The 26,274-nt window shown below is 47.0% G+C and overlaps 1 protein-coding gene across 1 annotated transcript in view; it reads left to right on the forward strand.

The window, feature by feature from the left end:
* GPR156 (G protein-coupled receptor 156) overlaps positions 1–26,274 on the forward strand; it is a 138,324-nt gene that overhangs the window by 17,097 nt on the left and 94,953 nt on the right. Inside the window, exons 2-4 of the mRNA XM_073670875.1 lie at positions 5,165–5,283; positions 7,906–8,029; positions 23,792–23,902. Of these exons, the coding sequence (XP_073526976.1) occupies positions 5,165–5,283; positions 7,906–8,029; positions 23,792–23,902 (354 nt within the window). The remainder of the gene's footprint in view (positions 1–5,164; positions 5,284–7,905; positions 8,030–23,791; positions 23,903–26,274) is intronic.

Below are 26,274 nucleotides of genomic sequence, written 5' to 3' on the forward strand. Positions count from 1 at the left end.
TCAGCAGACGGTATCACACAGGATAGGATTAGATACACGGCTCAGCAGACAGTATCACACAGGAGAGGATTAGATACACGGCTCAGCAGACGGTATCACACAGGATAGGATTAGATACACGGCTCAGCAGACGGTATCACACAGGGTAGGATTAGATACACGGCTCAGCAGACAGTATCACACAGTATAGGATTAGATACACGGCTCAGCAGACAGTATCACACAGGATAGGATTAGATACACGGCTCAGCAGACGGTATCACACAGGATAGGATTAGATACACGGCTCAGCAGACGGTATCACACAGGATAGGATTAGATACACGGCTCAGCAGACGGTATCACACAGGGTAGGATTAGATACACGGCTCAGCAGACAGTATCACACAGGAGAGGATTAGATACACGGCTCAGCAGACAGTATCACACAGGATAGGATTAGATACACGGCTCAGCAGACAGTATCACACAGGAGATGATTAGATACACGGCTCAGCAGACAGTATCACACAGGAGAGGATTAGATACACGGCTCAGCAGACAGTATCACACAGGAGAGGATTAGATACACGGCTCAGCAGACAGTATCACACAGGATAGGATTAGATACACGGCTCAGCAGACAGTATCACACAGGAGAGGATTAGATACACGGCTCAGCAGACAGTATCACACAGGATAGGATTAGATACACGGCTCAGCAGACTGTATCACACAGGAGAGGATCAGATACACGGCTCAGCAGACGGTATCACACAGGAGAGGATTAGATACACGGCTCAGCAGACGGTATCACACAGGATAGGATTAGATACACGGCTCAGCAGACGGTATCACACAGGATAGGATTAGATACACGGCTCAGCAGACGGTATCACACAGGATAGGATTAGATACACGGCTCAGCAGACGGTATCACACAGGAGAGGATTAGATACACGGCTCAGCAGACAGTATCACACAGGAGAGGATTAGATACACGGCTCAGCAGACAGTATCACACAGGATAGGATTAGATACACGGCTCAGCAGACGGTATCACACAGGATAGGATTAGATACACGGCTCAGCAGACAGTATCACACAGGAGAGGATTAGATACACGGCTCAGCAGACAGTATCACACAGGAGAAGATTAGATACACGGCTCCGCAGACAGTATCACACAGGAGAAGATTAGATACACGGCTCAGCAGACAGTATCACACAGGATAGGATTAGATACACGGCTCAGCAGACAGTATCACACAGGAGAGGATTAGATACACGGCTCAGCAGACAGTATCACACAGGATAGGATTAGATACACGGCTCAGCAGACGGTATCACACAGGAGAGGATTAGATACTCGGCTCAGCAGACAGTATCACACAGGAGAGGATTAGATACACGGCTCAGCAGATGGTATCACACAGGATAGGATTAGATACACGGCTCAGCAGACAGTATCACACAGGAGAGGATTAGATACACAGCTCAGCAGACAGTATCACACAGGATAGGATTAGATACACGGCTCAGCAGACAGTATCACACAGGATAGGATTAGATACACGGCTCAGCAGACAGTATCACACAGGATAGGATTAGATACACGGCTCAGCAGACAGTATCACACAGGAGAGGATTAGATACACGGCTCAGCAGACGGTATCACACAGGATAGGATTAGATACACGGCTCAGCAGACAGTATCACACAGGATAGGATTAGATACACGGCTCAGCAGACAGTATCACACAGGATAGGATTAGATACACGGCTCAGCAGACTGTATCACACAGGAGAGGATCAGATACACGGCTCAGCAGACAGTATCACACAGTATAGGATTAGATACACGGCTCAGCAGACAGTGTCACACAGGATAGGATTAGATACACGGCTCAGCAGACAGTATCACACAGGAGAGCATTAGATACACGGCTCAGCAGACAGTATCACACAGGATAGGATTAGATACACGGCTCAGCAGATGGTATCACACAGGATAGGATTAGATACACGGCTCAGCAGACGGTATCACACAGGATAGGATTAGATACACGGCTCAGCAGACGGTATCACACAGGGTAGGATTAGATACACGGCTCAGCAGACAGTATCACACAGGATAGGATTAGATACACGGCTCAGCAGACAGTATCACACAGGAGAGGATTAGATACACGGCTCAGCAGACAGTATCACACAGGATAGGATTAGATACACGGCTCAGCAGACAGTATCACACAGGATAGGAATAGATACACGGCTCAGCAGACTGTATCACACAGGAGAGGATCAGATACACAGCTCAGCAGACAGTATCACACAGGAGAGGATTAGATACACAGCTCAGCAGACAGTATCACACAGGATAGGATTAGATACACGGCTCAGCAGACAGTATCACACAGGATAGGATTAGATACACGGCTCAGCAGACAGTATCACACAGGATAGGATTAGATACACGGCTCAGCAGACAGTATCACACAGGAGAGGATTAGATACACGGCTCAGCAGACGGTATCACACAGGATAGGATTAGATACACGGCTCAGCAGACAGTATCACACAGGATAGGATTACATACACGGCTCAGCAGACAGTATCACACAGGAGAAGATCAGATACAGCAGCTCAGCAGACAGTATCACACAGGATAGGATTAGATACACGGCTCAGCAGACAGTATCACACAGGAGAGGATTAGATACACGGCTCAGCAGATGGTATCACACAGGATAGATTAGATACACGGCTCAGCAGACGGTATCACACAGGATAGGATTAGATACACGGCTCAGCAGACGGTATCACACAGTATAGGATTAGATACACGGCTCAGCAGACAGTATCACACAGGATAGGATTAGATACACGGCTCAGCAGACAGTATCACACAGGAGAGGATTAGATACACGGCTCAGCAGACAGTATCACACAGGATAGGATTAGATACACGGCTCAGCAGACTGTATCACACAGGAGAGGATCAGATACACAGCTCAGCAGACAGTATCACACAGGAGAGGATTAGATACACGGCTCAGCAGACAGTATCACACAGGAGAGGATTAGATACACAGCTCAGCAGACAGTATCACACAGGATAGGATTAGATACACGGCTCAGCAGACAGTATCACACAGGAGAGGATTAGATACACGGCTCAGCAGACAGTATCACACAGGAGAGGATTAGATACACGGCTCAGCAGATGGTATCACACAGGATAGATTAGATACACGGCTCAGCAGACTATCACACAGGAGAGGATCAGATACAGCAGCTCAGCAGACAGTATCACACAGGATAGGATTAGATACACGGCTCAGCAGACAGTATCACACAGGAGAGGATTAGATACACGGCTCAGCAGATGGTATCACACAGGATAGATTAGATACACGGCTCAGCAGACGGTATCACACAGGATAGGATTAGATACACGGCTCAGCAGACGGTATCACACAGTATAGGATTAGATACACGGCTCAGCAGACAGTATCACACAGGATAGGATTAGATACACGGCTCAGCAGACAGTATCACACAGGAGAGGATTAGATACACGGCTCAGCAGACAGTATCACACAGGATAGGATTAGATACACGGCTCAGCAGACTGTATCACACAGGAGAGGATCAGATACACAGCTCAGCAGACAGTATCACACAGGAGAGGATTAGATACACAGCTCAGCAGACAGTATCACACAGGAGAGGATTAGATACACATCTCAGCAGACAGTATCACACAGGATAGGATTAGATACACGGCTCAGCAGACAGTATCACACAGGAGAGGATTAGATACACGGCTCAGCAGACAGTATCACACAGGATAGGCTTAGATACACGGCTTAGCAGACGGTATCACACAGGATAGGATTAGATACACGGCTCAGCAAACGGTATCACACAGGATAGGATTAGATACACGGCTCAGCAGACGGTGTCACACAGGGTAGGATTAGATACACGGCTCAGCAGACGGTATCACACAGGGTAGGATTAGATACACGGCTCAGCAGATGGTATCACACAGGATAGGATTAGATACACGGCTCAGCAGACAGTATCACACAGGAGAGGATTAGATACACGGCTCAGCAGACAGTATCACACAGGATAGGCTTAGATACACGGCTTAGCAGACGGTATCACACAGGATAGGATTAGATACACGGCTCAGCAAACGGTATCACACAGGATAGGATTAGATACACGGCTCAGCAGACGGTGTCACACAGGGTAGGATTAGATACACGGCTCAGCAGACGGTATCACACAGGGTAGGATTAGATACACGGCTCAGCAGATGGTATCACACAGGATAGGATTAGATACACGGCTCAGCAGACAGTATCACACAGGAGAGGATTAGATACACGGCTCAGCAGACAGTATCACACAGGATAGGATTAGATACACGGCTCAGCAGACAGTATCACACAGGAGAGGATTAGATACACGGCTCAGCAGACAGTATCACACAGGATAGGATTAGATACACGGCTCAGCAGACAGTATCACACAGGATAGGATTAGATACACGGCTCAGCAGACAGTATCACACAGGAGAAGATTAGATAGACGGCTCAGCATACCGTATCACACAGGAGAAGATTAGATACACGGCTCAGCAGACAGTATCACACAGGATAGGATTAGATACACGGCTCAGCAGACAGTATCACACAGGATAGGATTAGATACACGGCTCAGCATACCGTATCACACAGGATAGGATTAGATACACGGCTCAGCAGATAGTATCACACAGGATAGGATTAGATACACGGCTCAGCAGATAGTATCACACAGGATAGGATTAGATACACGGCTCAGCAGACGGTATCACACAGGAGAGGATTAGATACATGGCTCAGCAGACAGTATCACACAGGAGAGGATTAGATACACGGCTCAGCAGACAGTATCACACAGGATAGGATTAGATACACAGCTCAGCAGACAGTATCACACAGGAGAGGATTAGATACACAGCTCAGCAGACAGTATCACACAGGAGAGGATTAGATACACGGCTCAGCAGACAGTATCACACAGGAGAGGATTAGATACACGGCTCAGCAGACGGTATCACACAGGGTGGGTACACAGATTACATCATACACATGATTGTATGACGCTCTGTCTTTGCTCCTCGCAGGCTCCGGACGTGGCACACATCTCTGTGGCAGTGCAGGGGGTCCTGGGGTCTCTTCTGACCTGTGGACTTCTGTTGTCCATCTTTTTCTTCATCTTCACCATTCGCTTCAGGAAAAATAGGTAAATCGGTGTGATCCGAATGTTACAGAGAATCCGGACCCCCAAAGGCTGTAAGTCAGTAAGTCCAGGGTCCCCGCTGCTCAGGACTCAGCGTTCAGTTTGCTGTTTATTCAGAACCACAAGAACATAACAGAAAGAGTCTATATGATATGTCCTGTTACATCGTGTCTGATCCTCCAGTCACCTCCAGAGCTGCACTCACTATTCTGCTGTTACATCGTGTCTGATCCTCCAGTCACCCCCAGAGCTGCACTCACTATTCTGCTGTTACATCGTGTCTGATCCTCCAGTCACCTCCAGAGCTGCACTCACTATTCTGCTGTTACATCGTGTCTGATCCTCCAGTCACCTCCAGAGCTGCACTCACTATTCTGCTGTTACATCGTGTCTGATCCTCCAGTCACCTCCAGAGCTGCACTCACTATTCTGCTGTTACATCGTGTCTGATCCTCCAGTCACCTCCAGAGCTGCACTCACTATTCTGCTGTTACATCGTGTCTGATCCTCCAGTCACCCCCAGAGCTGCACTCACTATTCTGCTGTTACATCGTGTCTGATCCTCCAGTCACCTCCAGAGCTGCACTCACTATTCTGCTGTTACATCGTGTCTGATCCTCCAGTCACCCCCAGAGCTGCACTCACTATTCTGCTGTTACATCGTGTCTGATCGTCCAGTCACCTCCAGAGCTGCGCTCACTATTCTGTTGTTACATCGTGTCTGATCCTCCAGTCACCTCCAGAGCTGCGCTCACTATTCTGCTGTTACATCGTGTCTGATCCTCCAGTCACCTCCAGAGCTGCGCTCACTATTCTGCTGTTACATCGTGTCTGATCCTCCAGTCACCCCCAGAGCTGCACTCACTATTCTGCTGTTACATCGTGTCTGATCCTCCAGTCACCCCCAGAGCTGCGCTCACTATTCTGCTGTTACATCGTGTCTGATCCTCCAGTCACCCCCAGAGCTGCACTCACTATTCTGCTGTTACATCGTGTCTGATCCTCCAGTCACCTCCAGAGCTGCACTCACTATTCTGCTGTTACATCGTGTCTGATCCTCCAGTCACCTCCAGAGCTGCACTCACTATTCTGCTGTTACATCGTGTCTGATCCTCCAGTCACCCCCAGAGCTGCACTCACTATTCTGCTGTTACATTGTGTCTGATCGTCCAGTCACCTCCAGAGCCGCACTCACTATTCTGCTGTTACATCGTGTCTGATCCTCCAGTCACCTCCAGAGCTGAACTCACTATTCTGCTGTTACATCGTGTCTGATCCTCCAGTCACCTCCAGAGCTGCACTCACTATTCTGCTGTTACATCGTGTCTGATCCTCCAGTCACCCCCAGAGCTGCACTCACTATTCTGCTGCTACATCGTGTCTGATCCTCCAGTCACCTCCAGAGCTGCACTCGCTATTCTGCTGTTACATCTTGTCTAATCCTCCAGTCACCTCCAGAGCTGCAGTCACTATTCTGCTGTTACATCGTGTCTGATCCTCCAGAGCTGCACTCGCTATTCTGCTGTTACATCATGTCTGATCCTCCAGTCACCTCCACAGCTGCGGTCACTATTCTGCTGTTACATTGTGCCTTATCCTCGAGTCACCTCCAGAGCTGCAGTCACTATTCTGCTATTACATCGTGTCTTATTCTCCAGTCACCTCCAGAGCTGCAGTCACTATTCTGCTATTACATAGTGTCTTATCCTCGAGTCACCTCCAGAGCTGCAGTCACTATTCTGCTGTTATATCGTGTCTTATCCTCCAGTCACCTCCAGAGCTGCAGTCACTATTCTGCTATTACATAGTGTCTTATCCTCCAGTCACCTCCAGAGCTGCAGTGACTATTCTGCTGTTACATTGTGTCTAATCCTCCAGTCACCTCCAGAGCTGCAGTCACTATTCGGCTGTTACATCATGTCTTATCCTCCAGTCACCTCCAGAGCTGCAGTAACTTTTCTGCTGTTACATCGTGTCTCATCCTCCAGTCACCTCCAGAGCTGCAGTCACTTTTCTGCTGTTATATCTTGTCTTATCCTCCAGAGCTGCACTCACTATTCTGCTGTTACATTGTGTCTAATCCTCCAGTCACCTCCAGAGCTGTAGTCACTATTCGGCTGTTACATAATGTCTTATCCTCCAGTCACCTCCAGAGCTGCAGTAACTTTTCTGCTGTTACATCGTGTCTCATCCTCCAGTCACCTCCAGAACTGCAGTCACTATTCTGCTGTTACATCATCTTTTATCCTCCAGTCACCTCCAGAGCTGCAGTCACTTTTCTGCTGTTATATCTTGTCTTATCCTCCAGAGCTGCAGTCACTATTCTGCTGTTACATCATCTTTTATCCTCCAGTCACCTCCAGAGCTGCAGTCACTTTTCTGCTGTTATATCTTGTCTTATCCTCCAGAGCTGCACTCACTATTCTGCTGTTACATCATCTTTTATCCTCCAGTCACCTCCAGAGCTGCAGTCACTATTCTGCTGTTACATCATCTTTTATCCTCCAGTCACCTCCAGAGCTGGGGATGTGTCTCTGACAGTCTTATGTAGAAGTCTGAGTGTAGCTCTGGATGTGACTAGAGTACAGTGCAGACCTCAGTGTGACTTGTGTCTCTATGTATCAGGATAGTGAAGATGTCCAGTCCCAACCTGAATCTGGTCATCGTATTTGGCAGCGTCTTCACCTACATCAGCGCCTTTATGTTTTCGGCACAAGGACGAGCTGTCTCCATGGAAACCATTATCCAGGTGAGTGGGCCGCGGACCCTGCACCGTCTCCGTATTCTTTTTTAATTGTCGTTTTGTTGTGGATTTCCTCTAAATTTGGAAATATTTAGTGATTTTTAAACAAGATCCCGTTCAATCTCCCAATAATCACTTCCATGACATCAACGTCTCCTAGAGACATCATCTGCTGTTATCCTCCAGTCACAGCCAGAGCTGCACTCATACTTCTGTTGCATCAGCTCTTATCCTCCAGTCACAGCCAGAGCTGCACTCATAATTCTGTTGCATCATCCCTTATCCTCCAGTCACAGCCAGAGCTGCACTCATAATGCTGTTACATCATCTGCTGTTATCGTCCAGTCACAGCTAGAGCTGCACTCATAATTCTGTTACATCATCTGCTGTTATCCTCTAGTCACAGCCAGAGCTGCACTCATAATTCTGTTACATCATCTGCTGTTATCCTCCAGTCACAGCTAGAGCTGCTCTCCTAATTCTGTTACATCATCTGCTGTTATCCTCCAGTCACAGCCAGAGCTCCACTCATAAATCTGTTACATCATCTCTTATCCTCCAGTCACAGCCAGAGCTGCAGTCACAGTCCTGATGGTTACTTGGATCACATCTCTCTGCTGCCCCCTGCTGTCACCATGTCTATACAGAGCATTTAAAGGGAACCTGTCAGGTGAGTCATGCTGCCCTATCCACAGGCGGCAGGATTGGCAGCAGGATTGGCAGCCGGGCAGCAGGATTGGCAGCAGGATTGGCAGCTGGGCAGCAGGATTGGCAGCAGGATTGGCAGCCGGGCAGCAGGATTGACAGCAGGATTGGCAGCAGGATTGTGGACGGGCAGCCGGATTGGCAGCAGGATTGTGGACGGGCAGCCGGATTGGCAGCAGGATTGTGGATGGGCAGCCGGATTGGCAGCAGGATTGACAGCAGGATTGGCAGCCGGGCAGCAGGATTGGCAGCAGGATTGGCAGCAGGATTGTGGACGGGCAGCCGGATTGGCAGCAGGATTGTGGACGGGCAGCCGGATTGGCAGCCGGATTGGCAGCTGGGCAGCAGGATTGGCAGCAGGATTGACAGCAGGATTGGCAGCCGGGCAGCAGGATTGGCAGCAGGATTGTGGACGGGCAGCCGGATTGGCAGCAGGATTGTGGACGGGCAGCCGGATTGGCAGCAGGATTGTGGACGGGCAGCCGGATTGGCAGCAGGATTATGGACAGGCAGCCGGATTGGCAGCAGGATTGTGGACGGGCAGCCGGATTGGCAGCCGGGCAGCAGGATTGGCAGCAGGATTGCGGCCGGGCAGTCGGATTGGCAGCCGGGCAGCAGGATTGGCAGCAGGATTGCGGACGGGCAGCCGGATTGGCAGTCTGGCAGCCGGATTGCCAGCAGGATTGGCAGCAGGATTGGCAGCAGGATTACGGACGGGTTACTATTTTCAGGATCGCTCTGGCGTTTCAGAGAAAACTATTCTGAAGATCCGGAGGGTTTCCGGGCATTAGCCTGCAGCCAGGCTGCGATCCCGGCTGCCTGAGGGTTGGGCGGGATGAATCGCCTGACAGGTTCCCTTTAAAGACTGTCAACACCTTTGACCTGGAAAACGAGGCTCCTCCATTCATTAGTGGTTACATTTAGGAAAGCAGAAATCCCATCCAAAGTCTTATCCAAAATCCGTCCTAATGACCCCTGTACTGATGTGGAAGAGCATTAATGGACTCGCTGATCGCCGTCTTCCCCGGTCTCCAGCGCCGCTCCGCTCCTCTTCTGGCCCAAGTGATCTGCAAATCGACAAACCGGATCACACAGGGGCCGCACTCTATGTGACACCCGGAAGTCGCACGTGGCGGCTCATTCTGATGCTCCATAGATTTACTTTGAGGGAATTGGCTCCATCCACACAGCGGTCCCTCCGTGAGCCGGCAAAGAGGCGGAGCGTCACATGGGACTGGAACGGCGCTGGAAACTGGAGAAGACGGCGATCGGAGAGTATTATAATGCACTTACACATCATTCCATAATTAATAAGGACGAATTATGAAATAATAGTTTTGATGTGACATCGTCTTTAATAGCATCACACAAGTTTCAGTCTCCAATCTTCTTTCCTTCATTAAATTTCAGACACCCCCTGCCAATAAGCCATTTGCAGCCTGATCCAATTTTCTCCCAGTAATATAGGCTGGATGTGAGATCTGTGTGTCTCTCCCAGTAATATAGGCTGAATGTGAGCTCTGTGTGTCTCTCCCAGGAATATAGGCTGAATGTGAGGTCTGTGTGTCCCCCAGTAATATAGGCTGGATGTGAGCACTGTGTGTCTCTCCCAGTAATACAGGCTGGATGTGAGATCTGTGTGTCTCTCCCAGTAATATAGGCTGAATGTGAGCTCTGTGTGTCTCCTCCAGTAATATAGGCTGGATGTGAGGTCTGTGTGTCTCTCCCAGTAATATAAGCTGGATGTGAGATCTGTGTGTCTCTCCCTGTAATATAGGCTTGATGTGAGGTCTGTGTGTCCTCCCAGTAATATAGGCTGCATGTGAGGTCTGTGTGTCTCTCCCTGTAATATAGGCTTGATGTGAGGTCTGTGTGTCTCTCCCAGTAATATAGGCTGGATGTGAGGTGTGTGTGTCCTCCCAGTAATATAGGCTGGATGTGAGCACTGTGTGTCTCTCCCAGTAATATAGGCTGGATGTGAGGTCTGGGTGTCTCTCCCAGTAATATAGGCTGGATGTGAAGTATGTGTGTGTCTCCCAGTAATATAGGCTGGATGTGAGCTCTGTGTCTCTTCCATTAATACAGGCTGGATGTGAGGTCTGTGTATCTCTTCCAGTAATACAGGCTGGATGTGAGATCTGTATGTCTCTCCCAGTAATATAGGCTGGATGTGAGCTCTGTGTGTCTCTTCCAGTAATATAGGCTGGATGTGAGATCTGTGTGTCTCTCCCAGGAATATAGGCTGAATGTGAGGTCTGTGTGTCTCTCCCAGTAATATAAGCTGGATGTGAGATCTGTGTGTCTCTCCCAGTAATATAGGCTGAATGTGAGCTCTTTGTGTCTCTCCCAGGAATATAGGCTGAATGTGAGGTCTGTGTGTCCCCCAGTAATATAGGCTGGATGTGAGCACTGTGTGTCTCTCCCAGTAATACAGGCTGGATGTGAGATCTGTGTGTCTCTCCCAGTAAAATAGGCTGAATGTGAGCTCTGTGTGTCTCCTCCAGTAATATAGGCTGGATGTGAGGTCTGTGTGTCTCTCCCAGTAATATAAGCTGGATGTGAGATCTGTGTGTCTCTCCCTGTAATATAGGCTGGATGTGAGGTCTGTGTGTCTCTCCCTGTAATATCGGCTTGATGTGAGGTCTGTGTGTCCTCCCAGTAATATAGGCTGGATGTGAGCACTGTGTGTCTCTCCCAGTAATATAGGCTGGATGTGAAGTCTGGGTGTCTCTCCCAGTAATATAAACTGGATGTGAGGTATGTGTGTGTCTCCCAGTAATATGGGCTGGATGTGACCTCTGTGTGTCTCTTCCAGTAATTTAGGCTGGATGTGAGCTTTTTGTGTCTCTCTCAGCAATATAGGCTGAACGTGAGCTCTGTGTGTCTATCCCAATAATATAGGCTGGATATGAGCTCTGTGTGTCTCTCCCAGTAATATAAGCTGGATGTGAGATCTGTGTGTCTCTCCCTGTAATATAGGCTGGATGTGAGGTCTGTGTGTCGCTCCCAGTAATATAGGCTGGATGTGAGGTCTGTGTGTCTCTCCCTGTAATATCGGCTTGATGTGAGGTCTGTGTGTCCTCCCAGTAATATAGGCTGCATGTGAGGTCTGTGTGTCTCTCCCTGTAATATAGGCTTGATGTGAGGTCTGTGTGTCTCTCCCAGTAATATAGGCTGGATGTGAGGTGTGTGTGTCCTCCCAGTAATATAGGCTGGATGTGAGCACTGTGTGTCTCTCCCAGTAATATAGGCTGGATGTGAGGTCTGGGTGTCTCTCCCAGTAATATAGGCTGGATGTGAAGTATGTGTGTGTCTCCCAGTAATATAGGCTGGATGTGAGCTCTGTGTCTCTTCCATTAATACAGGCTGGATGTGATGTCTGTGTATCTCTTCCAGTAATACAGGCTGGATGTGAGATCTGTATGTCTCTCCCAGTACTATAGGCTGGATGTGAGCTCTGTGTGTCTCTCCCAGTAATATAGGCTGGATGTGAGCACTGTGTGTCTCTCCCAGTAATATAGGCTGGATGGGAAGTCTGGGTGTCTCTCCCAATACTATAGGCTGGATGTGAGGTCTGTGTGTCTCTCCCAGTAATATAGGCTGGATGTGAGGTCTGGGTATCTCTCCCAGTAATATAAGCTGGATGTGAGGTATGTGTGTGTCTCCCAGTAATATAGGCTGGATGTGACCTCTGTGTGTCTCTCTCAGCAATATAGGCTGGATGTGAGGTCTGTATGTCTTTCAGTAATATAGGCTGAACGTGAGCTCTGTGTGTCTATCCCCATAATATAGGCTGGATATGAGCTCTGTGTGTCTCTCCCAGTAAGAAAGGCTGGATGTGAGCTCTGGGTGTCTATTCCAGTAATATAGGCTGGATGTGACCTCTGGGTGTCTCTCGAGGTAATATAGGCTGGATGTGACCTTTGTGTTTCTCTCCCAGTAATATAGGCTGGATGTGACCTCTGGGTGTCTCTCCCAGTAATATAGGCTGGATATGAGTTCTGGGTGTCTCTTCCAGTAATATAGGCTGGATGTGAGGTCTGGGTGTTTCTTCCAGTAATATAGGCTGGATGTGAGCTCTATGTGTCTCTCCCAGTAATATAGGCTGGCTGTGAGCTCTGTGTGTCTCTCCCAGTAATATAGGCTGGATGTGAGCTCTGTGTGTCCACCTAGTAATACAGGCTGGATGTGAGGTCTCTGTGTCTCTCCCTGTAATATCGGCTTGATGTGAGGTCTGTGTGTCTCTCCCAGTAATATAGGCTGGATGTGAGCTCTGTGTGTCCTCCCAGTAATATAGGCTGGATGTGAGCAGTGTGTGTCTCTCCCAGTAATATAGGCTGGATATGAGTTCTGGGTGTCTCTTCCAGTAATATAGGCTGGATGTGAGGTCTGGGTGTTTCTTCCAGTAATATAGGCTGGATGTGAGCTCTGTGTGTCTCTCCCAGTAATATGGGCTGGATGTGAGCACTGTGTGTCTCTCCCAGTAATATAGGCTGGATGTGAAGTCTGGGTGTCTCTCCCAGTACTATAGGCTGGATGTGAGGTCTGTGTGTCTCTCCCAGTACTATAGGCTGGATGTGACCTCTGTGTGTCTCTCTCAGCAATATAGGCTGGATGTGAGGTCTGTATGTCTTTCAGTAATATAGGCTGGATGTGAGCACTGTGAGTCTCTCCCAGTAATATAGGCTGGATGTGAAGTCTGGGTGTCTCTCCCAGTAATATAAACTGGATGTGAGGTATGTGTGTGTCTCCCAGTAATATGGGCTGGATGTGACCTCTGTGTGTCTCTTCCAGTAAATTAGGCTGGATGTGAGCTTTTTGTGTCTCTCTCAGCAATATAGGCTGAACGTGAGCTCTGTGTGTCTATCCCAATAATATAGGCTGGATATGAGCTCTGTGTTTCTCTCCCAGTAAGAAAGGCTGGATGTGAGCTCTGGGTGTCTCTTCCAGTAATATAGGCTGGATGTGACCTCTGGGTGTCTCTCTTGAGGTAATATAGGCTGGATGTGAGCTCTGTGTGTCTCTCCCAGTAATATAGGCTGGATGTGAGCTATGGGTGTCTCCGCCAGTAATATAGGCTGGATGTGAGGTCTGGGTGTTTCTTCCAGTAATATAGGCTGGATGTGAGGTCTGTGTGTCTCTTACAGTAATATAGACTGGATGTGAGGTCTGTGTGTCTCTCCCAGTAATATAGGCTGAATGTGAGCTCTGTGTGTCTCTCCCAGGAATATAGGCTGAATGTGAGGTCTGTGTGTCCCCCAGTAATATAGGCTGGATGTGAGCACTGTGTGTCTCTCCCAGTAATATAGGCTGGATGTGACCTCTGGGTGTCTCTCCCAGTAATATAGGCTGGATATGAGTTCTGGGTGTCTCTTCCAGTAATATAGGCTGGATGTGAGGTCTGGGTGTTTCTTCCAGTAATATAGGCTGGATGTGAGCTCTATGTGTCTCTCCCAGTAATATAGGCTGGCTGTGAGCTCTGTGTGTCTCTCCCAGTAATATAGGCTGGATGTGAGCTCTGTGTGTCCACCTAGTAATACAGGCTGGATGTGAGGTCTCTGTGTCTCTCCCTGTAATATCGGCTTGATGTGAGGTCTGTGTGTCTCTCCCAGTAATATAGGCTGGATGTGAGCTCTGTGTGTCCTCCCAGTAATATAGGCTGGATGTGAGCAGTGTGTGTCTCTCCCAGTAATATAGGCTGGATATGAGTTCTGGGTGTCTCTTCCAGTAATAAAGGCTGGATGTGAGGTCTGGGTGTTTCTTCCAGTAATATAGGCTGGATGTGAGCTCTGTGTGTCTCTCCCAGTAATATGGGCTGGATGTGAGCACTGTGTGTCTCTCCCAGTAATATAGGCTGGATGTGAAGTCTGGGTGTCTCTCCCAGTACTATAGGCTGGATGTGAGGTCTGTGTGTCTCTCCCAGTACTATAGGCTGGATGTGACCTCTGTGTGTCTCTCTCAGCAATATAGGCTGGATGTGAGGTCTGTATGTCTTTCAGTAATATAGGCTGGATGTGAGCACTGTGAGTCTCTCCCAGTAATATAGGCTGGATGTGAAGTCTGGGTGTCTCTCCCAGTAATATAAACTGGATGTGAGGTATGTGTGTGTCTCCCAGTAATATGGGCTGGATGTGACCTCTGTGTGTCTCTTCCAGTAATTTAGGCTGGATGTGAGCTTTTTGTGTCTCTCTCAGCAATATAGGCTGAACGTGAGCTCTGTGTGTCTATCCCAATAATATAGGCTGGATATGAGCTCTGTGTTTCTCTCCCAGTAAGAAAGGCTGGATGTGAGCTCTGGGTGTCTCTTCCAGTAATATAGGCTGGATGTGACCTCTGGGTGTCTCTCTTGAGGTAATATAGGCTGGATGTGAGCTCTGTGTGTCTCTCCCAGTAATATAGGCTGGATGTGAGCTATGGGTGTCTCCGCCAGTAATATAGGCTGGATGTGAGGTCTGGGTGTTTCTTCCAGTAATATAGGCTGGATGTGAGGTCTGTGTGTCTCTTACAGTAATATAGACTGGATGTGAGGTCTGTGTGTCTCTCCCAGTAATATAGGCTGAATGTGAGCTCTGTGTGTCTCTCCCAGGAATATAGGCTGAATGTGAGGTCTGTGTGTCCCCCAGTAATATAGGCTGGATGTGAGCACTGTGTGTCTCTCCCAGTAATACAGGCTGGATGTGAGATCTGTGTGTCTCTCCCAGTAATATAGGCTGAATGTGAGCTCTGTGTGTCTCCTCCAGTAATATAGGCTGGATATGAGGTCTGTGTGTCTCTCCCAGTAATATAAGCTGGATGTGAGATCTGTGTGTCTCTCCCTGTAATATAGGCTGGATGTGAGGTCTGTGTGTCTCTCCCTGTAATATCGGCTTGATGTGAGGTCTGTGTGTCCTCCCAGTAATATAGGCTGCATGTGAGGTCTGTGTGTCTCTCCCTGTAATATAGGCTTGATGTGAGGTCTGTGTGTCTCTCCCAGTAATATAGGCTGGATGTGAGGTGTGTGTGTCCTCCCAGTAATATAGGCTGGATGTGAGCACTGTGTGTCTCTCCCAGTAATATAGGCTGGATGTGAGGTCTGGGTGTCTCTCCCAGTAATATAGGCTGGATGTGAAGTATGTGTGTGTCTCCCAGTAATATAGGCTGGATGTGAGCTCTGTGTCTCTTCCATTAATACAGGCTGGATGTGATGTCTGTGTATCTCTTCCAGTAATACAGGCTGGATGTGAGATCTGTATGTCTCTCCCAGTAATATAGGCTGGATGTGAGCTCTGTGTGTCTCTCCCAGTAATATAGGCTGGATGTGAGCACTGTGTGTCTCTCCCAGTAATATAGGCTGGATGGGAAGTCTGGGTGTCTCTCCCAATACTATAGGCTGGATGTGAGGTCTGTGTGTCTCTCCCAGTAATATAGGCTGGATGTGAGGTCTGGGTATCTCTCCCAGTAATATAAGCTGGATGTGAGGTATGTGTGTCTCTCTCAGCAATATAGGCTGGATGTGAGGTCTGTATGTCTTTCAGTAATATAGGCTGAACGTGAGCTCTGTGTGTCTATCCCCATAATATAGGCTGGATATGAGCTCTGTGTGTCTCTCCCAGTAAGAAAGGCTGGATGTGAGCTCTGGGTGTCTATTCCAGTAATATAGGCTGGATGTGACCTCTGGGTGTCTCTCGAGGTAATATAGGCTGGATGTGAGCTTTGTGTTTCTCTCCCAGTAATATAGGCTGGATGTGACCTCTGGGTGTCTCTCCCAGTAATATAGGCTGGATATGAGTTCTGGGTGTCTCTTCCAGTAATATAGGCTGGATGTGAGGTCTGGGTGTTTCTTCCAGTAATATAGGCTGGATGTGAGCTCTATGTGTCTCTCCCAGTAATATAGGCTGGCTGTGAGCTCTGTGTGTCTCTCCCAGTAATATAGGCTGGATGTGAGCTCTGTGTGTCCACCCAGTAATACAGGCTGGATGTGAGGTCTCTGTGTCTCTCCCTGTAATATCGGCTTGATGTGAGGTCTGTGTGTCTCTCCCAGTAATATAGGCTGGATGTGAGCTCTGTGTGTCCTCCCAGTAATATAGGCTGGATGTGAGCAGTGTGTGTCTCTCCCAGTAATATAGGCTGGATGTGACGTATGTGTGTGTCTCCCAATAATATTGGCTGGATGTGAGCTCTGTGTCTCTCCCAGTAATACAGGCTGGATGTGAGGTCTGTATGTCTCTCCCAGTAATATAGGCTGGATGTGAGCTCTGTGTGTCTCTCCCAGTAATATAGGCTGAATGTGAGCTCTGTCTGCCTCTCCCAGTAATATAGGCTGGATGTGAGCTCTGTGTGTCCCTCCCAGTAATATAGGCTGGATGTGAGCTCTGTGTGTGTCTCCCAGTAATATAGGCTGGATGTGAGCTCTGTGTGTGTCTCCCAGTAATATAGGCTGGATGTGAGCTCTGTGTGTCTCTCCCAGCAATACAGGCTGGATGTGAGCTCTATGTATCCTCCCAGTAATATAGGCTGTATGTGATGTCTGTGTGTCTCTCCCAGTAATATAGGCTGGATGTGATGTCTGTGTGCCCATCCCAGTAATATTGGCTGGATGTGAGGTCTATGTGTGTCTCCCAGTAATATTGGCTGGATGTGAGGTCTGTGTGTGTCTCCCAGTAATATAAATTGCAAAAAGAACTTCGGCACTCCATACATGAAAATATAAGAAATATTGTATCTAGACTAATGTCACTTTGAAAAATGAAGGTTTTTTGCGCATAATTTGGCCAATTTATGAGTGCCCATCAACCACGTGTTCAGCCCAAGAGTGGCATATCCAGTGGTAGCGTAGCGTAGTTTCCCATCATACGAAGGTGACCTTGTCGTGGTTGATGGGCACACATAAATTGGCCAAATTATGCGCAAAAAGCCTTCATTTTTCAAAGTGACATTAGTCTAGATACAATATTTCTTATATTTTCATGTATGGAGTGCCGAAGTTCTTTTTGCAATTGATATTACTCTTTTCTTCAGAGCACCCGAATAGACCAGTGAGCGACCCCTCTCTTTTTTCTATTTCCCAGTAATATAGGCTGGATGTGAGCACTGTGTGTCTCTCCCAGTAATATAGGCTGGATGTGAGGTCTGTGTGTCTCTCCCTGTAATATAGGCTTGATGTGAGGTCTGTGTGTCTCTCCCAGTAATATAGGCTGGATGTGAGGTCTGTGTGTCCTCCCAGTAATATAGGCTGGATGTGAGCACTGTGTGTCTCTCCCAGTAATATAGGCTGGATGTGAGGTCTGGGTGTCTCTCCCAGTAATATAGGCTGTATGTGAGGTATGTGCGTGTCTCCCAGTAATATAGGCTGGATGTGAGGTCTGGGTGTCTCTCCCAGTAATATAGGCTGTATGTGAGGTATGTGCGTGTCTCCCAGTAATATAGGCTGGATGTGAGGTCTGTGTGTCTCTCCCAGTATTACAGTCTGAATGTGAGATCGGTATGTCTCTCCCAGTAATATAGGCTGGATGTGAGCTCTGTGTGTCTCTCCCAGTAATATTGGCTGGATGTGAGCTCTGTGTGTCTCTCCCAGTAATATAGGCTGGATGTGAGCTCTGTGTGTCTCTCCCAGTAATATAGGCTGGATGTGAGGTATGTGTGTGTCTCCCAGTAATATGGGCTGGATGTGAGCACTGTGTGTCTCTCCCAGTAATATAGGCTGGATGTGAAGTCTGGGTGTCTCTCCCAGTAATATAGGCTGTATGTGAGGTATGTGCGTGTCTCCCAGTAATATAGGCTGGATGTGAGGTCTGGGTGTCTCTCCCAGTAATATAGGCTGTATGTGAGGTATGTGCGTGTCTCCCAGTAATATAGGCTGGATGTGAGGTCTGTGTGTCTCTCCCAGTATTACAGTCTGAATGTGAGATCGGTATGTCTCTCCCAGTAATATAGGCTGGATGTGAGCTCTGTGTGTCTCTCCCAGTAATATTGGCTGGATGTGAGCTCTGTGTGTCTCTCCCAGTAATATAGGCTGGATGTGAGCTCTTTGTGTCTCTCCCAGTAATATAGGCTGGATGTGAGGTATGTGTGTGTCTCCCAGTAATATGGGCTGGATGTGAGCACTGTGTGTCTCTCCCAGTAATATAGGCTGGATGTGAAGTCTGGGTGTCTCTCCCAGTACTATAGGCTGGATGTGAGGTCTGTGTGTCTCTCCCAGTACTATAGGCTGGATGTGACCTCTGTGTGTCTCTCTCAGCAATATAGGCTGGATGTGAGGTCTGTATGTCTTTCAGTAATATAGGCTGGATGTGAGCACTGTGTGTCTCTCCCAGTAATATAGGCTGGATGTGAAGTCTGGGTGTCTCTCCCAGTAATATAAACTGGATGTGAGGTCTGTGTGTCTCCCAGTAATATGGGCTGGATGTGACCTCTGTGTGTCTCTTCCAATAATTTAGGCTGGATGTGAGCTTTTTGTGTCTCTCTCAGCAATATAGGCTGAACGTGAGCTCTGTGTGTCTATCCCAATAATATAGGCTGGATATGAGCTCTGTGTTTCTCTCCCAGTAAGAAAGGCTGGATGTGAGCTCTGGGTGTCTCTTCCAGTAATATAGGCTGGATGTGACCTCTGGGTGTCTCTCTTGAGGTAATATAGGCTGGATGTGAGCTCTGTGTGTCTCTCCCAGTAATATAGGCTGGATGTGAGCTCTGGGTGTCTCCGCCAGTAATATAGGCTGGATGTGAGGTCTGGGTGTTTCTTCCAGTAATATAGGCTGGATGTGAGGTCTGTGTGTCTCTTACAGTAATATAGACTGGATGTGAGGTCTGTGTGTCTCTCCCAGTAATATAGGCTTGATATGAGCTTTGTGTGTCTCTTCCAGTAATATAGGCTGGATGTGAACTCTGTGTGTCCCTTCCAGTAATATAGGCTGGATGTGAGGTCTGTGTGTCTCTTCCAGTAATATAGGCTGGATGTGAGCTCTGGGTGTCTCTCCCAGTAATATAGGCTGGATGTGAGCTCTGGGTGTCTCTCCCAGTAATATAGGCTGGATGTGAGCTCTGGGTGTCTTTTCCAGAAAATAGGTTGGATGTGAGGTCTGGGTGTCTCTTCCAGTAATATAGGCTGGATGTGAGGTCTGTGAGTCTCTCCTAGTAATATAGACTGGATGTGAGGTATGTGTGTCCTCCCAGTAATATATGCTGGATGTGAGCTCTGCATGTCTCTTCCAGTAATATAGGCTGGATGTGAGGTCTGTGTGTCTCTTACAGTAATATAGACTGGATGTGAGGTCTGTGTGTCTCTCCCAGTAATATAGGCTTGATGTGAGCTCTGTGTGTCTATTCCAGTATTATAGGCAGGATGTGAGCATTGTGTGTCTCTCCCAGTAATATAGGCTGGATGTGAGGTCTGTATGTCTCTCCCAGTAATATAGGCTGGATGTGAGGTCTGGGTGTTTCTTCCAGTAATATAGGCTGGATGTGAGGTCTGTGTGTGTCTATCCCAGTAATATAGACTGGATGTGAGGTGTGTGTGTCCTTCCAGTAATATAGGCTGATTGTGAGCTCTGGGTGTCTCTTCCAGTAATAAAGGCTGGATGTGAGGTCTGTGTGTATTTCTCCCAGTAATATAGACTGAATGTGAGGTGTGTGTGTCCTTCCAGTAATATAGGCTGGATGTGAGCTCTGGGTGTCTCTTACAGTAATATAGGCTGGATGTGAGGTCTGTGTGTCTCTCCCAGTAATATAGGCTTGATGTGAGCTCTGTGTGTCTCCCCCTGTAATAAAGGCTTGATGTGAGGTAGGTGTGTCTCTTCCAGTAATATAGGCTGGATGTGAGCTCTGTGTGTCTCTCCCAGTAATATAGGTGTATCTGAGATCTGTGTGTCTCTCCCAGTAATATAGGCTGGATGTGAGGTCTGTGTGTCTCCCCCAGTAATATAGGCTGGGATGTGATGTTTGTGTGTCTCTCCCAGTAATATAGGCTGGATGTGATGTCTGTGTTTCCCAGTAATATAGGCTGGATGTGAGGTCTATGTGTGCCTCCCAGTAATATTGGCTGGATGTGAGGTCTGTGTGTGTCTCCCAGTAATATAGGCTGGATGTGAGCACTGTGTGTGTCTCCCAGTAATATAGGCTGGATGTGACCTCTGTGTGTCTCTTCCAGTAATTTAGGCTGGATAAGAGCTTTTTGTGTCTCTCTCAGCAATATAGGCTGAACGTGAGCTCTGTGTGTCTATCCCAATAATATAGGCTGGATATGAGCTCTGGGTGTCTCTCCCAGTAATATAGGCTGGATGTGAGGTCTGTGTGTCTCTTACAATAATATAGACTGGATGTGAGGTCTATGTGTCTCTCCCAGTAATATAGGCTTGATTTGAGCTCTGTGTGTCTCTTCCATTAATATAGGCTGGATGTGAGGCCTGTGTGTCTCTCCCAGTAATATAGGCTGGATGTGAGCTCTGTGTGTCTCTTCCATTAAATAGGCTGGATGTGAGCTCTGTGTGTCTCTCCCAGTAATATAGGCTGGATGTGAGCTCTGTGTGTCTCTTTCAGTAATATAGGCTGGATGTGAGGTCTGGGTGTCTCTTCCAGTAATAAAGGCTGGATGTGAGGTCTGTGTGTCTCTTCCAGTAATATAGACTGGATGTGAGGTCTGTGTGTCCTCCCAGTAATATAGGCTGGATGTGAGCTCTGTGTGTCTCTCTCAGCAATATAGGCTGGATGTGAAGTCTGTATGTCTTTCAGTAATGTAGGCTAAATGTGAGCTCTGTGTGTCTCTCGCAGTAATATAGGCTGGATATGAGCTTTGTGTTTCACTCCCAGTAAAAAAGGCTGGATGTGAGCTCTGGGTGTCTCTTCCAGTAATATAAGCTGGATGTGAGGTCTGTGTGTCCTCCCAGTAATATAGGCTGGATGTGAGCTTTGGGTGTCTCTTCCAGTAATATAGGCTGGATGTGAGGTCTGTGTGTCTCTTACAATAATATAGACTGGATGTGAGCTCTGTGTGTCTCTCCCAGTAATATAGGCTGGATGTGAGGTCTGTGTGTCTCTCCCAGTAATATAGGCTGGATGTGAGCTCTGTGTGCCTCTGCCAGTAATATAGGCTAGATGTGGGGTCTGTGCGTCTATCCCAGTAATATAGGTTGGATGTGAGCTCTGTGTGTCTCTTCCAGTAATATAGGCTGGATGTGAGCTTTGGGTGTCTCTTCCAGTAATATAGGCTGGATGTGAGGTCTGTGTGTCCTCCCAGTAATATAGGCTGGATGTGAGCTCTGGGTGTCTCTTCCAGTAATATAGGCTGGATGTGAGGTCTGTGTGTCTCTTACAATAATATAGACTGGATGTGAGGTCTGTGTGTCTCTTACAATAATATAGACTTGATGTGAGGTCTGTGTGTCTCTTACAATAATATAGACTGGATGTGAGGTCTGTGTGTCTCTCCCAGTAATATAGGCTGGATGTGAGCTCTGTGTGTCTCTTCCAGTAATATAGGCTGGATGTGAGGTCTGTGTGTCCTCCCAGTAATATAGGCTGGATGTGAGGTCTGTGTGTCTCTCCCAGTAATATAGACTGGATGTGAGGTCTGGGTGTCTCTTCCAGTAATATAGGCTGGATGTGAGGTCTGTGTGTCCTCCCAGTAATATAGGCTGGATGTGAGCTCTGGGTGTCTCTTCCAGTAATATAGGCTGGATGTGAGGTCTGTGTGTCTCTTACAATAATATAGACTGGATGTGAGGTCTGTGTGTCTCTCCCAGTAATATAGGCTGGATGTGAGGTCTGTGTGTCCTCCCAGTAATACAGGCTGGATGTGAGCTCTGGGTTTCTCTTCCAGTAATATAGGCTGGATGTGAGGTCTGTGTGTCTCTCCCAGTAATATAGGCTTGAGGTGAGGTCTGTGTGTCTTTAGTAGCCTTCATTAAAAAAACATATTTAGAAAGTTGATTACAAAGACATGGGCCATGCACACGGTGAACAAGTAGGACAGTGTTCACACCACCAAAAGACTAAAACACTCAAAGACACAGTAAAAAAAAGTATAAAAATACTCTGTTGTAAAAAAGTAACAGTAAACAGCAAGTGCTAATAAAAAGGTGATAAAAAACAGGGTATTTGGTTGACACGTTTTTTGCAAAAAATGTATAATAAGCTGCTCTATCAAACGTCAAGGTAACCCAGATCAGAGCAGTCCCTAACTGATGTATTTAAAAACTGATGATGTGTATAGCACCTATATGAGCAGATCTGCAGGTAATGTCCATGTGGACACGCTGCAGAGGACGGCATCTATGTGTATTTAGAAAGTTGTTTAACTTTGTATTTAAGATGCAAATAAAAAATAAAAAAAAATTGTGATGTACATAGACTTGATCATGACCCAAACAAGATATACAGTGGGGAAAGTAAGTATTTGATCCACTGACGATTTTGCAGGTTTCCCACCTACAAAGAATGGAGAGGTCGGTAATGTTTATCGTCGGTCACTTCACCTGGGAGAAACAGAATCTAAAAATAAAATCACATTGTATGATTTTTACATAATTAATTTGTATTTTATTGCATGAAATAAGTATTTGATCACCAACCAAGCAGCAAGAATTCTGGCTCTCACAGACCGGTTAGTTTTTCTTTAAGAAGCCTCCTACTCTGCACTCATTACCTGTATTAATTGCACCTGTTTGAACTCGTTACCTGTATAAAAGACTCAGAGTGCTTGAGAGTGATCGGAGTGCTGGAGAGTGATCGGAGTGCTGGAGAGTGATCGGAGTGCTGGAGAGTGATTGCAGCGCGTGCCGCTCACTGTGTAGAGATTGGTGACTGTAACCGTCCCAATGGCTGTAAGTGAGCGGCTGCAGGGAGGATAGAAGATAATTTTCTCTTTGTAGCCGCAGGTACAATACGGCAGGAAGGATTCTAACACTATTTACCTGCAGATTAACGACATATCTACAGGTAAATAATGTTTCTGTACATGACAGGTTCCCTTTAATGCTGACTTGCTTTGCAGTGTAATTGTTAATATATGTTGATATAACCTACAATATATGACCCTCCGCCTACTAGAGTCACTGCCACTGTAGAAAGTTGTTTTTTTTTTTCTGCTCTCAGGCCAGAGTCAGTCTTCTATATATTGGCCTCAGTCTGGTGTTTGGGCCTCTGCTGGGGAAGAGCTGGAGACTTTACCGGGTGTTTACTCATCGAGTCCCCGATAAACGAGTGGTGAGTAATACAGGGACCACCATAACTGATACTGACTGTGTAACAAGCCAGGCTCCAGTGATGTCTGACATATTCTGAGTTACATCCTGTATTATACTCCAGAGCTGCACTCACTATTCTGCTGGTGCAGCCACTTTGTACATACATTACTGATCCTGAGTTACATCCTGTATTATACCCCAGAGCTGCACTCACTATTCTGCTGGTGCAGTCACTGTGTATATACATTACATTACTGATCCTGAGTTACATCCTGTATTATATCCCAGAGCAGCACTCACTATTCTGCTGGTGCAGTCACAATGTACATACCTTACATTACTGATCCTGAGTTACCTCCTATATTATACCCCAGAGCTGCACTCACTATTCTGCTGGTGGAGTCACTGTGTACATACATTACATTACTGATCCTGAGTTACATCCTGTATTATACTCCAGAGCAGCACTCACTATTCTGCTGGTGCAGTGACTGTGTACATACATTACATTACTGATCCTGAGTTACATCCTTTATTATACTCCAGAGCTGCACTCACTATTCTGCTGGTGCAGTCACTGTGTACATACATTACATTACTGATCCTGAGTTACCTCCTGTATTATACTCCAGAGCTGCACTCACTATTCTGTTGGTGGAGTCTCTGTGTACATACATTACATTACTGATCCTGAGCTACATCCTGTATTATACTCCAGAGCTGCACTCGCTATTCTGCTTGTGCAGTCACTGTGTACATACATTACATTACTGATCCTGAGTTACCTCCTGTATTATACTCCAGAGCTGCACTCACTATTCTGTTGGTGGAGTCTCTGTGTACATACATTACATTACTGATCCTGAGCTACATCCTGTATTATACTCCAGAGCTGCACTCGCTATTCTGCTTGTGCAGTCACTGTGTACATACATTACATTACTGATCCTGAGTTACATCCTGTATTATACTCCAGAGCTGCACTCACTATTCTGCTGGTGCAGTCACTGTGCACATACACGACATTACTGATCCTGAGTTACCTTCTGTATTATATTCCAGAGCTGCACTCACTATTCTGCTTGTGCAGTCACTGTGTACATACATTACATTACTGATCCTGAGTTACCTCCTGTATTATACTCCAGAGCTGCACTCACTATTTTGTTGGTGGAGTCTCTGTGTACATACATTACTGATCCTGAGTTACCTCCTGTATTATACCCCAGAGCTGCACTCACTATTCTGCTGGTGCAGTCACTGTGTACATACATTACATTACTGATCCTGAGCTACATCCTGTATTATACTCCAGAGCTGCGCTCACTATTCTGCTGGTGCAGTCACTGTGTACATACATTACATTACTGATCCTGAGTTACCTCCTGTATTATACTCCAGAGCTGCACTCACTATTCTGTTGGTGGAGTCTCTGTGTACATACATTACATTACTGATCCTGAGTTACATCCTGTATTATACTGCAGAGCTGCACTCACTATTCTGCTGGTGCAGTCACTGTGTACATACATTACATTACTGATCCTGAGTTACATCCTGTATTATACTCCAGAGCTGCACTCACTATTCTGCTGGTGCAGTCACTGTGTACATACATTACATTACTGATCCTGAGTTACATCCTGTATTATACTCCATAGCTGCACTCACTATTCTGCTGGTGCAGTCACTGTGTACATACATTACATTACTAGTCCTGAGTTACCTCCTGTATTATACTCCAGAGCTGCACTCACTATTCTGCTTGTGCAGTCACTGTGTACATACATTACATTACTGATCCTGAGTTACCTCCTGTATTATACTCCAGAGCTGCACTCACTATTCTGCTGGTGCAGTCACTGTGTACATACATGACATTACTGATCCTGATTTACATCCTGTATTATACTCCATAGCTGCACTCACTATTCTGCTGGTGCAGTCACTGTGTACATACATTACTGATCCTGAGTTACATCCTGTATTATACCCCAGAGCTGCACTCACTATTCTGCTGGTGCAGTCACTGTGCACATACATGACATTACTGATCCTGAGTTACCTCCTGTATTATACTCCAGAGCTGCACACACTATTCTGCTGGTGCAGTCACTGTGTACATACATTATATTACTGATCCTGAGTTACATCCTGTATTATACTCCAGAGCTGCACTCACTATTCTGCTGGTGCAGTCACTTTGCACATACATTACATTACTGATCCTGAGTTACCTCCTGTATTATACTCCAGAGCTGCACTCCCTATTCTGCTGGTGCAGTCACTGTGTACATACATTATATTACTGATCCTGAGTTACCTCCTGTATTATATTCCAGAGCTGCGCTCACTATTCTGCTGGTGCAGTCACTGTGTGCATACATTACA

This window comes from Phyllobates terribilis, unplaced genomic scaffold (genome assembly GCF_046119375.1).
Source record: "Phyllobates terribilis strain yellow unplaced genomic scaffold, ASM4611937v1 Scaffold_2__4_contigs__length_985480577, whole genome shotgun sequence".
Lineage (NCBI taxonomy): Eukaryota > Metazoa > Chordata > Amphibia > Anura > Dendrobatidae > Phyllobates > Phyllobates terribilis.